At 37.5% G+C, this 16,897-nt stretch overlaps 1 protein-coding gene across 1 annotated transcript in view; it reads left to right on the plus strand.

The window, feature by feature from the left end:
* Positions 1 to 499: 499 nt before the first annotated feature.
* LOC124122152 (CCR4-NOT transcription complex subunit 9-like) overlaps positions 500 to 16,897 on the plus strand; it is a 103,139-nt gene continuing 86,741 nt past the window's right edge. Inside the window, exons 1-3 of the mRNA XM_046485275.2 lie at positions 500 to 652; positions 6,877 to 6,998; positions 15,639 to 15,759. Coding sequence (XP_046341231.2) covers positions 620 to 652; positions 6,877 to 6,998; positions 15,639 to 15,759 — 276 coding nt within the window. The 5' untranslated portion in view covers positions 500 to 619. The remainder of the gene's footprint in view (positions 653 to 6,876; positions 6,999 to 15,638; positions 15,760 to 16,897) is intronic.

The following is a 16,897-nucleotide window of genomic DNA, read 5'->3' on the forward strand; positions in this document are numbered from 1 at the left end:
ACAGTATAGGTGTCTGCTACAAAATTCCTTTGCACCGTGTTGATCTGGGATCAAAGTTATCCTGTTGTTTGGCCTGAAGTGGCTCCCACACCGTCACGCACCCAGGCACACTCAATCCTAAACGCAGGCATTGTGTCGAAGATCACATAAAACAGCAGTCCAGTAGATCCATGTATAATATATGTAGAATCTAAATTTCAGAATATAATGTGGAATTATTACACGGTGAATGAAGTCCCGTGTACACTCTTCTATTTCTTATGACGTGCAATATATGGTGCCTTATTTGGCAAGAAGGTTTTTCTGCCGTTTTGACGCTGTGCCGTTTCATCGTGATACTGATGTATTGCATAATACAATGACGTGATTTGAGTTAGTCACGAAATTACTTCTCGATGCTTCGATGTCATCAAGCAAATCATTTTCTTCAACGCGTTATTAGTTTAAGTCCATTTCATTGTCTTCCGTTCCTGGCCATGTGTTGTCGGCGCGCGCGAATACACCCAGTGATCGGAACTGCGGAAAACTGAAATCCGACTTCCGGTTACTATCGTCTCCTGCATTTGCGGTCATAGTGTGTTCGCTTTTATGTTCGGTTTATGTTAGAAGATTGGGGAAAATGACAATGAATGCACTTGGTCAACAACAGCAGGTAATTTGTTTTGTGTTTTATCAAATGCTGCTATAAAGCTTCTAAAAGTTTGTCAACAAACCATAAACGACACGTCCCCTTCAACTGTTTGTTAAATGATTATAAAGTTTCTTCAGGCAAGGCCTACTGCTAGGTGCACAACACTTATTGTATTTGTAATAGCAAGTCCATACAATTTATGAATGAAAGAGGATTTTAAAAACTATTTTTCCAAGGCTTTGTGATACATCAGTATTGCAACAAACTTTACTCTTCCAGTTTCTGTAGATTCATTTTTGCACAACAAGCTGTAGAAGTCTCCTTCCGTCCACTCCACAAACTTGAACACATTTCATATTTGTAAAATAACCGGACACACTTTATCTCAAATAAGAAACTTTATTTAACAAATATTTTTGAACCACAAATGTATATACAGTCTTTTTACATGAGTATATTGCTTTACAGTAAGGAAACATGTTGGTTTGTAATATAGGGCCTAATGTCATTATTAATGAAGTCTTTGCTCACCAGAAAACCAGTTTGTCCATTTCAAAGCCAAAGGAATGCTCAGCATTCCTACAACAAGACAAACACAATTCATTAAACATCATGAATGTTGTACCATGTCAATATTGATAACAACATATTTTATGAAATAGTTATTTAGACATATTTAAAGGCCTACTTACCCTATAAATAGTGGACCTCTCCCAAAGATGGCAGTGACAATCTTGACTTTAAGCCGTTTAAATGGTACATCACTTGGACTGCTCTTTTGAAAATACTGCTAGTTCAAAGGCATATCTATGCTCAATGTCCGGTCCATTTATTCCAGGTATTACAGAGAGTTAATCATCCTATAAGTAGCATTTTCAAATAGCAATCATACATAGATATCTTGAAAAGTAATTTGGAATTTCCCAAGAAAGTTGTGAGGGGAAAGTGTGTAGCCAAGTACTGTAAACACAGCCGGGTCATGGAGGGTAATGTAGATCGATGGCTATCTGGGGCCATTACCTCTGTTACCACAAGTGTTTCAATGCAAGAGAATAATGGTAAATGAAGGAAATGTTGGTAAAGAGACAAACATGTGAAAATACTTTAAAATAGTAAGTATTTGTCCAAGTTATACACCATACATAACCAGAAATGTTCAGCTCTGAGACAAGACAGAAGGATGACACACTGCAGGTAGCATAAGAGGGACATAATGCCCTTCTTTGTGAAAACATGACTGTGGATGCCTAAGACTGACCATGCTGACAGGGAGGAGTATGTTAGACATCAGTCGGAGAATGTGTAGAACATTATTATTTGCAAAGATTGAATGATTGATAATTATTGAACATTTTGTTTTATTTTGTTCATTTCTATAAAATAAGGTATTTTTTAATATTATTTTTATACTGTAATCTTGTCGCACATTAATTTGCAGTATAAGTTATAAAAATGAAGAAACGAAAAGAATTCGCTATAGTAGAAGAAGAAACATTCACAAAGTTTATTGTTAGAGTGTGATGTCGATATTTTGTAGTTGACAATATGCAATTATTTGAATGTTATTTCAACAATTGTTAGGAAAATATCCTGTAGAATTTTTGATCATTTCTTCACTCACCTAAATTTACATTAGAAGTGCCATATGATGACATACTGCACATGCCTACACAGCCACATGGCCAGAGCAGTGATCTCTATCAGGTTCATATTTCAGCCACCCCTCCGCTCCGCTTGGGAGGCTAACAATTTTCTCCCATGGGAGAAATACTCGGGCCTTCAAGTGAGTGAGTGTCAAGACAAATGATTTTGAACTGATCTGGATTTAAGCTGGTACCATGTTTTCATTATAATAACTTTTTAACATGTATTACCAGTGTTGAAGATAGTAATGAAATAAAATATTGTTTTGAAACTGAAGACACCACAAAATAAAACCTTGAAATCTGAAATCTTGTCGAAAAAAAATTGGAATTGGAGTTAGTATACATTGTTAATAAAACAGAACAAACAAATTTTAACATAATTAACTAATCACCAAAAGCAGATGACTTTCACTTTGAAAGGGATATGAGATAATAAACCAAAAAAAGTCATTATTTCAATCATTTGAGCAACCGCTTGCAAATAATTTAATAAAATAGACATTGACTTTTTTTTTCTTTTAATCCTATCATTTTTAGCCACTGGGTGATGATGATAGAGCATAAACATGTATGGTAATAAAATGGCATTGGTATTCGTTATCATTATATTATATAATAATTGTAAAATAACTGAAATATTTTTGCGTTTTGTAAATTGTCTAAATACAACATATAGAGTATGTTAAGTTCACAACTTATTTCACGTACACGTTGAGTTATATGCCCTTGACAACACACACCCACCTTCACAGGCTTTAGTCAGTTAGCACCCGTGGACAAAGTAAGTTCAAGGGGCACTGATCTAACGCAATTCCCCGGGAGGTTGTTACCTTTGTTATTGTTTTTTCCCAGTGAGTACCCGGATGTATAGCAGAAATCTAGACTAGTTCGCGACCTCTGCTGCGCCATTCGTAAGCACATTAGTCACTTTTATGGGTAGTAATAAGGGCGTATGGTCACATTGATCAACAAAATGAAATACAGTTTTCGAGATAATAAGGAAATGTAGGTATCTTTGTGGGTAGCATCGGTAATGGAGACGAAGTTTTGATAAGTCACTTGCTTGGTAATTTTGCGATTTTCGTTTACACTATTTTGACTTGCAACACAAAGTAAATATTTCACCTGAGCATTGCATTTTTTATAGTGTGTATGTTTTTTTTAATGTCAAATGTGTAACAAATTTATTAAACGTCTAAATATTCAGTTATTTTATAAAGTGACTGAAAAACATTTCCATCTGTATTATTATGATAACGAATTCCAAACATTTTGATGTGTAATGTCATCACCAAGAGACTGAAAATGTTACGTTGAAAAGTACATTTCTATGTTGTTTGGCTTCTAATCCTACATAATAATCTGTTGTGATGTTTGTAGGCCCTTTTGATTGTCTTAATAAACCTGGGCAGATTTTTTAGTCAAAATGACTGAAATATTTACACATTTTATAACTTGCCTGAGAGAATCACATTTTACAAATTGACAGTAATATATACACGCTTACAAAGGAAAAGACCTGTGAAAACAACGTCTATCGCGCACTGAAGAATGTCCCAACCAAGACGTAGAGAAACAAGAACGAATCCGTTCAAATGAAGGAAAACAAAATGCAAATTTCATAATTACAACCTACCAAATTTATGTGTATAAATTTTAGGTAGCTTCCTTGTTCGAGGAATGTATCCGTGAATATCCACACAAAGCAACAATATCCCACTTGTCTGTAGCTGTACAAAGAAACTTATTCGATGTCAAGTGTCTCAGTAACAATCAAAAATGATATTTTAAAAGATATATCTCGTTTCGGGATATTATAACCCGTGTTCGTTTCTCAACTGATCACTTGGATTGTTTCAGGTGTTTTACGTAGGTGTCAAGTCTCAATGGACGGCTGAGAAAGCGCACGTGACAACTAACGTCCACGGTTCCTAAAAAATCCATTGAGTGATAGATAACAATGATCAATCAATCAACGTATTATCAGTTAACCCTTTGAACAAAGTATGTTGTTTTTACATCGGCACTTCATGCCATGATATGAGTGTATTCCCTTTGTTTTAGTAAACCTAGACATGTAAACACTCACTCTTGACATATCCACTGTGCAAGATAACAGTGATTAATCAATCAACATATTTTCTGTTAATCCTTTGATGACTAGGAACGATCCGTTGATTTACAAAAAAAAGTAAATCAACTGATCATTCATCTCTTGTTGGGCTGCCACGTGCATATTACATAACACACCTTTCAACTCACTTCAAACCTGGATTTAGATTGAATAATTACCCCAGACACAATAAATGCCAAATGGGAACTTTTGTCAGGTAATCTAAGTGGCGCTACCACTAATTGTACCTGTAATAAATTCATTAACTGAGCACCAAGTGAATGACGACAAATACACAAGTGTAGGGGTTATACGAGAAAACGTGGATGACAACAAGGGAGTAGTAATCGTATTATCGACGCAAGCCGAAATCCGAAAATGCTTTCCTTGCATGGATACTTTTTTTAGTATTAAACTATAACCATCTGGGGTATTTCCAAATGACGACATCCGATGAGCTCCGCTGTTCTGTTTGTCTGTTTGTTTAGGCTGAAGAAATTAATTAACATGCGCCCTTTGTCGAAATCTTTATAGATCACAGTTAACCAATCAGTGTTTATGCAAAAATGCGTAAAACAAATATTGCCTCCAGCCTCCAAGTTTATTTAGCTGTCCTTGCAGAAGGTAGTCAAGTCTCTGGTCACGCTCAGTTGCGTTGCATATCATCCGGGTACTCACGTGGGAAAAAAACAATAACAAAGGCAACAACCAGTCCGGGGAATTGCGTTAGATCAGTGCCCCTTTAAAGTAATTTATTTACACTGAAGAGTGATATATGTATATGATAAAAATATTCTAAAGTGTGCCATCGGCTGAAAAAAATGTTTCTATGTGCATCAATATTTCAAATAATTGACAAACTACAGAGGGAAAAAATAAACAAACCTTTGTGCCCACTCTGGAATATCTTCTAAAAGGGACCAGTCGTTGTTTTCTACTCAAATGCTTGGTGGACAAAGCCAGAACACGTAAAACAATAGCCGCACCCGAGAGCGAAATTTGACCATGGTACTGCAGAGTTCAGTCCCTTGCCGAATCACTCAGTGTGGACTTGCTACAATTTGTAAAGAATGTTACTATTATACCAAAGAATGTTACTATTGTACCTCAATGGATGAAAGAGTTCGGACAAAATATGGCGAAATATTTCCTGTGCATCAGATAGTTTTATGAACCATTGAATATTTACTCACATTGTAATAATTTTTATTGGCCGTTTATGATTTTTCTTTCGGTAATCAATGAATATTAACGCCTATGTATTGCAGTATCTTCAAATGAACCAAAAGTGGGGTATAAGTAGCCAAACTCCATTTCTGAATTGCACCAGACCAGGGGGGACATGTCATCTCCTGATGACTCTGGTTAAGGCAGCCGGAGGGACAGAACTTTCTGGTTTAAATTATTTTCTGAATTAGGCACATGTTTCTTAAACTGGAAGTGATGTCATTATGTTAGAAGTGCATATAAAAACTTTCTTATTGTGATAGTTGGAGGTATGGGACTTGCTCATAACAGAAGTGAAACCATTCATTCTGTAACTGGTTTCAGATTTTACTGCATTTAGCACTGGCAGTGTACTTCCCAAACCAGAAATGATGTTATTATCCTTAATGTGATGTCATTGCAGTCTAAATGCCTTCAGGTTCCCCATGTCTATGGGCCGATGCCTATTTCGAACACTGATAGGTATTCTTTCTTGAAACTCTGCACACACAAAGAATATGATGTCAACTGGTACCTTTTGCGGTTTAGGTAATTTTAGAATTTATGTTTTCTCTGACCAAGGCAACAAGTCTGATTTTGAGTCTGTACATAGTAGTGTGTACCTGACATGGAAACATAAAGTTTCGAATCCGATTTCCATGGTATTATTTTGATAGCTCAATATCTATTCTTGTATGTGGACAGGCAGATTAGATAGAAATTCTCCTCTCAAGTTGGACTAAAGTAACAGACAGATGATTTGTTTTTTTCGAATTTGTGGGGTCTGGGGGGGGGATTTGTCATCTCCTGATGACTCTTGTTGCAAATGTCAAATAAACTGTTAACTAACACCAATGCGACATACCATAGTATATGTGTATAGGCCAATCTCTCAGCCTCTGCTCACTCCAATATCTAAGAAACACTAAAATTTGAATTCCTGCCATTTGTAAATTAGCCCATCCCTTAGGTTTTGTATTCGATACTAGGTTGGCCCATTTGGCTTATATAATATAAAAAATATGGCGTCCGGGGGTATATGTCAACTTCAAATGACTCTTGTTTATGATCTAATTCAGGTGAGTTGCACCACTGGTACTCTATTTTGGATAGATTTGGTACTGGTGATATTGACTATGAGTTCTAGTCAGCATGGAACCTACTTTACCATATTTTTCTTTACATCAAGCCTTTTGCCTTTTATTAGAGAGTACTTAATGGCGTTGCTTCTGTTTTTACATGATGTACAACCTCTGTTCCATACTTGCTTTTGTTTTTAGCCGAGACTCTTGACCCCACAACAACCAACTGTGCTGCCTCAAGTGGATAGAGAGCGAATATATCAATGGATCAATGAGCTCACCAGTCCAGACAGCCGTGAAAATGCTCTGCTGGAACTTAGGTATGGTGTACAAAATAAGTATCGTCAAGTCAAACAAGTTCATCTACATGTAACTTCGATCGGCCATTTAGAATGATAATTCTCGTGATATATAACGAGAAATTACGGTACCTGCAGCTTTGATCTTCTTGCAACACCGCTTCCGTTCGCTTGGACTGGAAAATGCTTCGTGTCAAGTTACCCAACGTAAGTTATAGTTCATATTAAGCAAACTAATTTTAACCCTAGGTCACTAATGTAACTTAATCAGCTCAAATAAGATGTCAATTGTAATAAATTCACACGTTGTAAATTGACGGCACACCTATTGTCTGCTTGTTTACTTTCCCGGTGTAAATGTCATGTGACCAAACGTGTAATGTCCTAGCCAAAATTTAAAACCATGGAAACAAGTAAGGGTAATTTTTTATTGAAAACTTAATGCTTTTTGAGAACTTCTGTCTCTGTAGTTTTGATGACATATAAAATAAAGCTTCATTTTGACAGGTTTTGACGAATGATTAACCAAACAGAAGAGACCAATATAGGCAATAATTGTCTTCAGCCCTAGACAAGGCATATAATTCTGTTTTGGATGGAATGGCAATTAGGAAAGCTGCCACTACCTTTGCTGTTCCATTTTCGACGCCTCATGACAGTAATAGTGGGGAAATTTCTATTGAATGTAGTACCACTGGTAGAGAACCGCTATTGTCCATAGAAGAAGAATAGGGACTTGTTTCACATATTGACGCCATGGCAAATTTTGGGTATGGCTATACTAGGGCTGAGGTTACTACTATTGCCACAAACCTAGCAATTCATCTTGGAAAGAAGACAAAGGATGAACAACCCCTATCACTTCAGTGGTTCTATGGATTTATGAAGTGATGGCCTGATCTATCTGTGAAGAAGCTATGATCCCATTATCTCATTATTTAATGAGCTTGAACACATCATGGATAAGTACAACCTCATCGAATTTATAATGTTGATGAAAAGGGACTTATGGAGAATCATGTCCAACCATATGTAGTCACATCGAGTTATTCAGAGTACTCCAGCTGCAGTGACAACATCAAGATCAAGTACTACAACTGTTATAGGTTGCAGCAATGCATCTGGTAGTTTCTATACCACCATATTTTGTATTCAAGGGCAAGAGGATGGGAGAAGAACTCCTTTCAGGAAGTACCCCTGGGGTGGCAGGCACTGTAAGCGACAGTGGCTGGTCAAACACAGAGATTTTTCAACACTATCTGCGGATAGTCCACTTCTTATTGTGTACGATGGTCATAGATCCCACGTATCTATTCCACTGATCAAATGGTCTTGTCAGCATCACGTTATTTTGTACTGCCTGTTGTACTGCCTGTTGTACTGCCTGCACACACTTCCAATGTTTTACAGCCAATGGATGTTGGTTGCTTTGGACTTTTGATAAAATTTACAATAACCTCCTTCATACGTATATGTGGGAAAATGCAACTTGTTCAGTTAATAAACATTCGGTCTGTGAACTTGGCTGTAGAGCTTATAACCTGTCGCTGACATCAACAATTTTGCAATCCTCTTTCAGGAAATGTGGAGTCTACCCATTTGACAAGTCTTCCACCGCCAATATCAACTCTGCACCATCAACAGTTTTTAAGTCGACTGAACGTTCACTGCATCCTGATACGGGTGTTATTGATTCAAGTGTGCCAGTTTGAGACAAGAATGTCACTTCACCTCCTGAGGGCATTGATGTAGCAGGATTCTTTAAAGACTAGACTACTGTACTTTTCAAGAAAGCTTTGCCCACTAAAATGAGAAATGTTTTGAGAGCTGTTGTCGAGGGCAAGGCCATCACTGAAGACGTCATTCTAAATAAAATTATTTCCCACCAGACTGTGAAATTGGCACCCCCAAAAAGCAAGCAAGCACCTAAACCATGTAAATCTTAAAATATAACTACTGTCACTGTCACAAATAAGTAAATCTGGAAATTCACAGACCAACGCGCATCAGGAGGATAGTTTTGATTCATACGATAGTGATGGGACAAATGATGGAGAACTCTGCTGCAAATGTAACCAATTTGTACCTGATGAGGTTCAAGCTAGTGTCTCATTAATAATTACAACATGGGAACAATGTACTCACCCAACATGTCAGCACTGGACACATTTATGTTTCTGCACGCCAGTTCGTGTTGTGTGTCTACATTCTGAGAGGGAGGCCATGCCGCGAGTGTCAATTTCAGTGGAAATACCTGGATTTCTGAAATGTTTGTCATAAATAAACAAGTTTAGAGGCAAGATATTTGAAAAATAGATCATATAAATATTACTGTGAATATTTGGGACAATTGGGACTCAAAATGGGTGGTGTTTTTTGTTTCTGGAGCACAACCATGAAAGACTTTTCATCCAAACCTGGAACAAGAAAAATATTAACCAAGGGCTAAAGTGGTGCCATTTGTTATTTAGAAAGTTTTCAAAATTTGCTTTTCCCCTGTTTTCCATGGAAACAAGTTAGACTTAGCTGAAACGGAGGTAGGTGTCATTTTCAGAGAATAACTAAAACCTACAGTGATCCCTCGCTACAACGCTACTTCGGGATCCAAATAATTGATGAGCGTTGTAGATGATCAGTGGTTTAACGAAGGTCGAGTTGTAGGTGGTAGATGACCAACAAAACAGTATACATGCTCTGCCTACCGACCAAACTTGGTCAATAAAAGTATGAAATTTGATGTAAAACATCAGTAGACATGATGATTTACCGTTTAAATTTAAAATATATTTCCTGCTCTCCAAGACATTGTTTTATATGCAGAGGTTAAGAATACCTTGTGTATTTTCTCGTAAACTAAGCCGGAAATAGCAATCAGCTGTGCACACGTTTCCTCACAGTGATTCAGTTAAAAAGTACCCAATGATATAGTCTGAAAGTTAATTTAAGGTACTGACGTTTACTATAATATCTGAAAAACTATTGGACCTACTCCCGTCAAAGTTGGTATGAGATTATTAAACAGTCATACATAATTGGATATTACATTTAAAGACAATCGGTGCATGAATAAAAAATCTGTCTATTTAGCTATCACTATATTTCATCAACAACCAGACCTGTTCGTTACGGGTGGAACGAGCATTCATTGTAACAGCCATCTGTATAATGCTACCCCTGCGTCACATATGACACAGTTGAACCAATCAACTCAACTCGAAAGGTTGCACGGGAATCACGCATGCACGAATACGGTGTTAGCATTAGATTTCATGATGTCTCAGCGCAAGCATCTTTCCGCTGATGCGAAAGGTTTCGTTGTTAAAATATTTGAATATTTGAATACTTTAAGGCTGAAAGTGAAAGACATTTCAAAGTACATGAAAAGAACAATTCATGCGTTACAGCTTCCCAACCGTACAAACTACAAACCGTAGTTAAGATTTCAAGAAATTGTATCTGAAATTATCATTTTATCAGGAATAATATATTCCAATATCGTGTATTTTTAGTTGCAGTTTCCACCATATATAAGGTTGATTTTTATATTTTTGTTTGTGCAGTGATCACCTATTATTAACATTGATGTCTACACAACATATGTATATATTTGTCACCTACGTAAGGTTTTTTCCCTTTATTTCAAGTTGTCATTTATCATTCAGAATTGTCCGTGAACGATCATATTTCTTCTCTGTATCCAGTTACTATTTTCTATCCCAGAATGCAATATTTTTTCTACGTAGCATGCTCAGTACTACGGATGTGACATCATTTTGTTTATCTGTATTAACAACAAGAGCCTCAATGTCGTTTAGCTTGTTCCAATTGTTCTCTCAGCTGTCATTACGACCCTTCATCCATCCCCATCTCCACCAAGGGGCTGGCTCGGAAGTGGCAAGTCAATCATTCTGTACACTATCATTATATGGCTTGCAGTCTCCAAAGTATTTTCATTTTCACTCACACCCACAGGGTATCACTCTTTCTACTGACCCGCAGGGTCTCTAAATTTTATTGCCCGCAGGGCAACCTTTCTTATCTAGTATAACTTTTTAATTGCAAATTTACACTACCTAGATCCGGGGTAGAATAGGTCTTGCGCAACCCATGCTTGCCATTAAAGGCGACTATGCTTGTAAGAGGAAACTCACAGGATCATGTGGTCAGACTCGCTGACTTGCTTGATGCATGTCATTGTATCCCCATTGCGTGGATTGATGCTCATGATTTGGATGGTCTGCTCCAGACTCAGTTATTTACAGACCATTGTCATATAGCTGGAATATTGCCGAGTGTGGCATTAAACAACAAACAAAATCACAAACAAATCACACTATCTAAAACTTGTCACTTTACCTATTATCCTGATGAATAAAAAATTACAGCAAACCGCTTTACTGATGGATGTTACAAACTAATTTGTTGGCAGAGGAAGGGAGCTGGCAGTAGTGCTCCCAAGTCCATCACACCACTTTGACCCTCACTTTGCCAATACAGGTGTTGAATGCGCCCAATTCTATCAGTCGGCTGGTTATGTCATGCCCTGTGGATACACTATTTCGCACAAACGTTTGGTATTTCGAAATAAATTTATGAATGGTTATATATGTCTCAATCTATAATAATTGATTAGAGCCCTATGGCCGGAAGGCGGTGGTTCATAGGCCAAACTAGTGATGCTTGCCTCCGAATTCTGTACTTCTCCAATTAATTGTCAATGGACCAAACCAGCCTGACCTTTAATTTGGTAGAATGCTATAGCTTTTCAAGTCAAATTTGCTGGAGTATGCACCCCTATATCCTCGGTCTTTGCAGCTCGGAGGTCCACTGCAGCATAAGACTGTCCTTGTTGACACTCCATGGTGGGTGGGGAAAAGGGGTGATGAATCATTTCCCTTTCGACATGGCTTCCCAACACCCTTGTCCAAAAAGACTACACATTGAATCTGCTGAAACTACTCCGCCCACTCTATCTGACTATTGGCCACGTTTCTTGGTAATGAGTGCACAAGAGTGTGAACTGTAAGGGCATTGTCCGTGACAGAGCATTGACATTACCAAGGATCTTGACCAGCAGTCCGTCACATCTGTCAAACGATTCACTGTAAAGAAGGATGGTGTGTCGAACTGACCAACACCTACCTCATTACCTTCGCCTGAAAGACTATCACTCAATCGATCAAAGCTGTTTATTGTAGCATTGGAGTAGAGGTGTATATCTCCAGTCCTCTCCGGAGCTACACCTGCAAAGCGTTTGGAAATGGATCCAAGTCCTGCCATGCCTCTGCTTTTTGTTACCGCTGCGGTGACAAACACGAGGCCACTGACTGCAAGAAGGACTTGAAGTGTGCAAACTGCGGTGGGAACCACATGGGTTCCTTAAAATCCTGTCCTGTGTGGAAACGCGAGTCCCAAATCATGAAAGTCAAAACTGAACAAAATGTCTCGTACCACGAAGCTAAGAAGAGGGTTTAAGGTTCTACAGAAACCACAATAGACTGCCAGACTGATCTAACATGGGTCAAGTCTGTCCAGCCACTTCCAACTGCTTCACTCCATAAACCAGCTGTGACACCTTCATCTGTGACTCCTCCCAAAACTGTCCAAAACGTCAAGTCGCAGACTCCAAAATCAACTCCAGAACCAGAACCAGAAATTGTTCATCTCACCAAGAAAGAACGAAAATTCTTAAACAAAATCAACAAAAAGAAATACAAGCACCAACACCAAGGCCATCTCTCCTTTAGAGGTCCCAGTAGAGGTCCATATAACTACTTTGGTCCTCTGGACATAGAGGTAACTGCACACAAAACAAATAGGAGTACAACAAAGTCTTATTCGTGTTATTTCTCCTGTGGAAGCACCACCATGAATCCACAAAACATAGTACAATGGAATAACAATTGCAGAATTCTTAAGAAGAACTAAAATGAAGTACAACTTTTAATCAAAGATTTTAAACTGTCAGGTTTTTGTCTGCAAGAAACATAACTAAAAATCAGATCTATTTGATATCCGTCAGTACAGTTCTTACCACTCGTTTTCCCCTCCTGGTGATAAAGCTAGCTACAGGAGGTTCTTCTGTCCTGGTGAAGCAGGGCATAATCCATAGCCCTGTTCCACTCAACACTACTCTACAAGCTGTTGCTGCCCCTGTTACTTTGAACATGGCGTTTACATTACCTCCTAAGTGTATCCCTTGTGATGAAAGGTTTACCTTCAAGCATATTGCTTGACTGTGTGGACTTTGCAGTTGCAAGGGATTCACATGATCAAACAGTAAATCTGAAAGATCTTTTTTTTCGTGTAAGCAGGCATCAAATTCTCAGTTACTTAAAAGAAATTGATCTGTATAATAAATTTTAAAATTTGTTTGTAAATAATAAATTGCTTGTTTTAAAATTTTATGTGATGCTATAATCAGCTGACGTTATTGAAGGCTCTGTCCAGGAGGTTAAAGTACTGTAAAATAATCGTCCCCCTGTGTGACAGGTTATTCCTGTCATAATTGATGTAACTAACATCAACCAGTGTTTTTAAGTCAACTCATTGTTGAATATATTTTAATATTGGCTAATATTGTGCACAACCACCAATAGCTTAAGTAATGCTAGGCTAGCTTGCAGGAAGCTGAGGTACCGTAAGTCCCCATGATCCCCAGCAAGGTGGCCTAACTTTGGTTGTTAGTGGCCTGTAGCCTGTGTTTTAAACTGTATGATAGGCCTATTTATTGTTATTCCCAAATGTGTGTCATGAAATTTGTTTTCAATATAACTTTTCTTAAATGACTCACTTGTGAATATATAAACTTGGTCCCGTTGCTATATAGCTGAAATAATGCAGATGTGACATTAAATTTTAACTCGCACATTCTTCAGTTTATTTGTATGTAAGCTGTGAGCTTTAAAGATGTTATGTAAGATTACTTGGGTCAGGAGTGAACGTCTTTTGTTGTATGAGCTGTGTGATTGAATAGTTTTGGTGTGTTTTATTGTTTATGCATACATATTTTTGTAGCTTGATCTCATATGTATTATCTGTATAGTTCTGTGTATATAAATGTAATAATAGAATAGTGAACAGATGTGTTCTTTTTGTGTATATTCATCATGAATGAAATTAATACAATCTTAAAGATCTCACACAAAGTCTTGATTTAGCTGTGTTTTGCCAGTTGTCATTGTATTGAAAACAACCACCATAATTGATAATATCATTATGTACACTTACTTTTGATATTGAAATTGGTTATTCTGAGTAGTACTGGCTCAATGTATGTTGAATAACTCAATTTAAATGGTAAATCATCAAGTCTTGTGATGTTTTATCTAAGATTTAAAATTTGTATTGACCAAGTTTAATTGTTATCACCTGTTTGTTTACCTTAAATGGGAACTGATCTAAAGCAATTCCCCGGGACTGGTTGTTGCCTTTGTTATTGTTTTTCCCCGTGAGTACCCGGATGATATACCAAGGTTCCGTCTGTCCATCCGTCCGTCCATCCATCTGTAATCATTGTTTGTCTGGAGCATATTTCCTAAACCTTACAACCCAGCTTCACAAAACTTGGTACACTTACCAATCAGGCTCAGTAGTAGTGCCTTTTGCTATTGAGAGATTTTTAGAATTTTTTATTTTTGTCGTTTCCATGGAAATATGATGAAATTAGGAAATTTGAGGGTAGTGCTCTTGTCCGGAGCATATTTCCTAATCCGTACAACCTAGCTTCACAAAATTTGGTACACTTAACAATCAGGCTCAGTTGAAGTGCCTTTTGCTATTTAGAGATTTTTAGAATATTTTATTTTTGTCGTTTCCATGGAAATATGATGAACTTAGGAAATTTGAGGGTGCTGCTCTTGTCCAGAGCATAATTTCTAAACGGTACAACCTAGCTTTGCAAAACTTGGTACACTTAACAATCAGGCTCTGTAGAAGTGCCTTTTGCTATTTAGAGATTTTTAGAATTTTATATTTTTGTCGTATCTATGGAAATATGATGAAATTAGGAAATTTGAGGGGAGTGCTCTTGTCCGGACCATATCTCCCGAACCATACAACTTAGCTTCTCAAAAGTTTTTACACCTATCAAACAGGTATGTAGTGGTGCCTTTGCTATTAACAGATTTTTTTTCTTTTTTCTTTTTTCAATTTAAATTGAAAATTTATGAACTTAGGGTAATGTCCTCGTCTGGAGCATATCTTCTAAACCATGCGACAGAGATTCACCAAACTTTATGCACATATCAATCATGTTCACTAGTAGTGCAGTTTGTTATTTATAGATTTTAATCTTTTTAATTTGTAGTCCCTGACATTTGAGATCATCAGAAAGTGAGCTACATGAACCAATATTTAATAACCTTCATTATATTTCTGGTTTCGGCATCAAGGAAAAAGATTTCCTTGCCAATCTAAATACATTTGAAGGTACACACAGTTTACCGACATGCCAGGTCGGGGGGATATGTCATCTTCGGATGATTCTTGTTTTGATTTGAAATCAATTTTATGAGGTATATGTGATTATGATTATGTGATTGATAATCAAGTTTGGGCTTACAACCAACTGGTAAAGCACTGATTGGTTGCCACCATTTTGACAATGACTTGTGTCTATCAAATCCTTACAGCTCAATCAGTTAAACCTATATCTTGCAGTAAGAAGAGAGAGGTTGTTCCTGACTTGGCACCAATGCTGTGGCATTCATTTGGCACAATTGCAGCTCTACTCCAAGAAATAGTAAATATATACCCGGCCATTAATCCTCCTAATCTTACGGTAAGTGACAAAAGATCTGTTCACAAGCTCTCATATCCTTTTCTTCCCGACTATCTCTGGAATAGCATTCTCCACCCTGCTTTTAAAGTAAAGTACTCTTTCAATGACAAAAGACTTAACCTGTGGAATTCAGTATTATGAAACAAAAAGAATTTCCTGGCGATATGGAAATTGTCACTGCTACACGTATAAAAACTCTGCTACAAAATGGCATGGAAAGGTAAATCCACCAATATCCAAAAATGTAAATATTTTGACATTTTGAAGTGACGGGCATGGGCTTAACCCACACACATTATGCAGATATTAGGATTATTTCCATTACCTCTGTAAACAGTAGAAAAAGGTTCGAATCCAGAACATTTCAGTTTGTAAGTGGTGAAACAGAATTGGACTTTGTTTGATGATCGAAAGCTTTGGGCACTCATTGAGTATTGTGTAACCTATGCTGGTATGGCAATTTCACTAACACTTCTGGAAATATCATCACCAAAAGTACATTGAAACCGAAGACACGTGTTTAGCTGGAGGCAGCAAAGGATTTGCCAAATGTTTACTTTATTTCGCAGGATGACAGTTGTCACAAATCTTAATTCCTTGAACTGCCCATCACAGTTTCAAGACATGTAATTCTATTGTCTACGAAACTTGGTATTTCATGTCTAAACAAATGATACCAATATCAATAATAATTACATTTCTATCAGACGTCACGTCACTATTAACATGTTTAAGGTAACAAGAAAAGAGTTGGAGATTACTTGCAAAACAGAAGCACCCCTTCACTGCCATTTACAAAAGCCTAAGAAATCATTACATTCATCATGCATTTCCAGGCTGATTTGTTGGGGGAAATACTTGCCTACTACAACTGTTTTGAATGAACAATGACTGCGAAGGATCTCTTCTTATATCCCTTTATTATCCCCCGCCGCGCGAAAGCGCGAAGCGGGGGATATAGTATTCACGACCGTCCGTCCGTCCGTCCGTACGTCCGTCCATACGTCCCACCTGTTTGTTGCCGCGATATCTCAAGAACTAAACACTGGATTGTCTTCATATTTGGAACTATGGTGTATATACAGACTCCGCAGACACCAGTCGGTTTTGGTGACCTTGATCCCATTTTCAAGGTCAC

This window comes from Haliotis rufescens, unplaced genomic scaffold (assembly GCF_023055435.1).
Source record: "Haliotis rufescens isolate VD_foot unplaced genomic scaffold, xgHalRufe1.0.p SCAF_10, whole genome shotgun sequence".
NCBI classification, from domain to species: domain Eukaryota; kingdom Metazoa; phylum Mollusca; class Gastropoda; order Lepetellida; family Haliotidae; genus Haliotis; species Haliotis rufescens.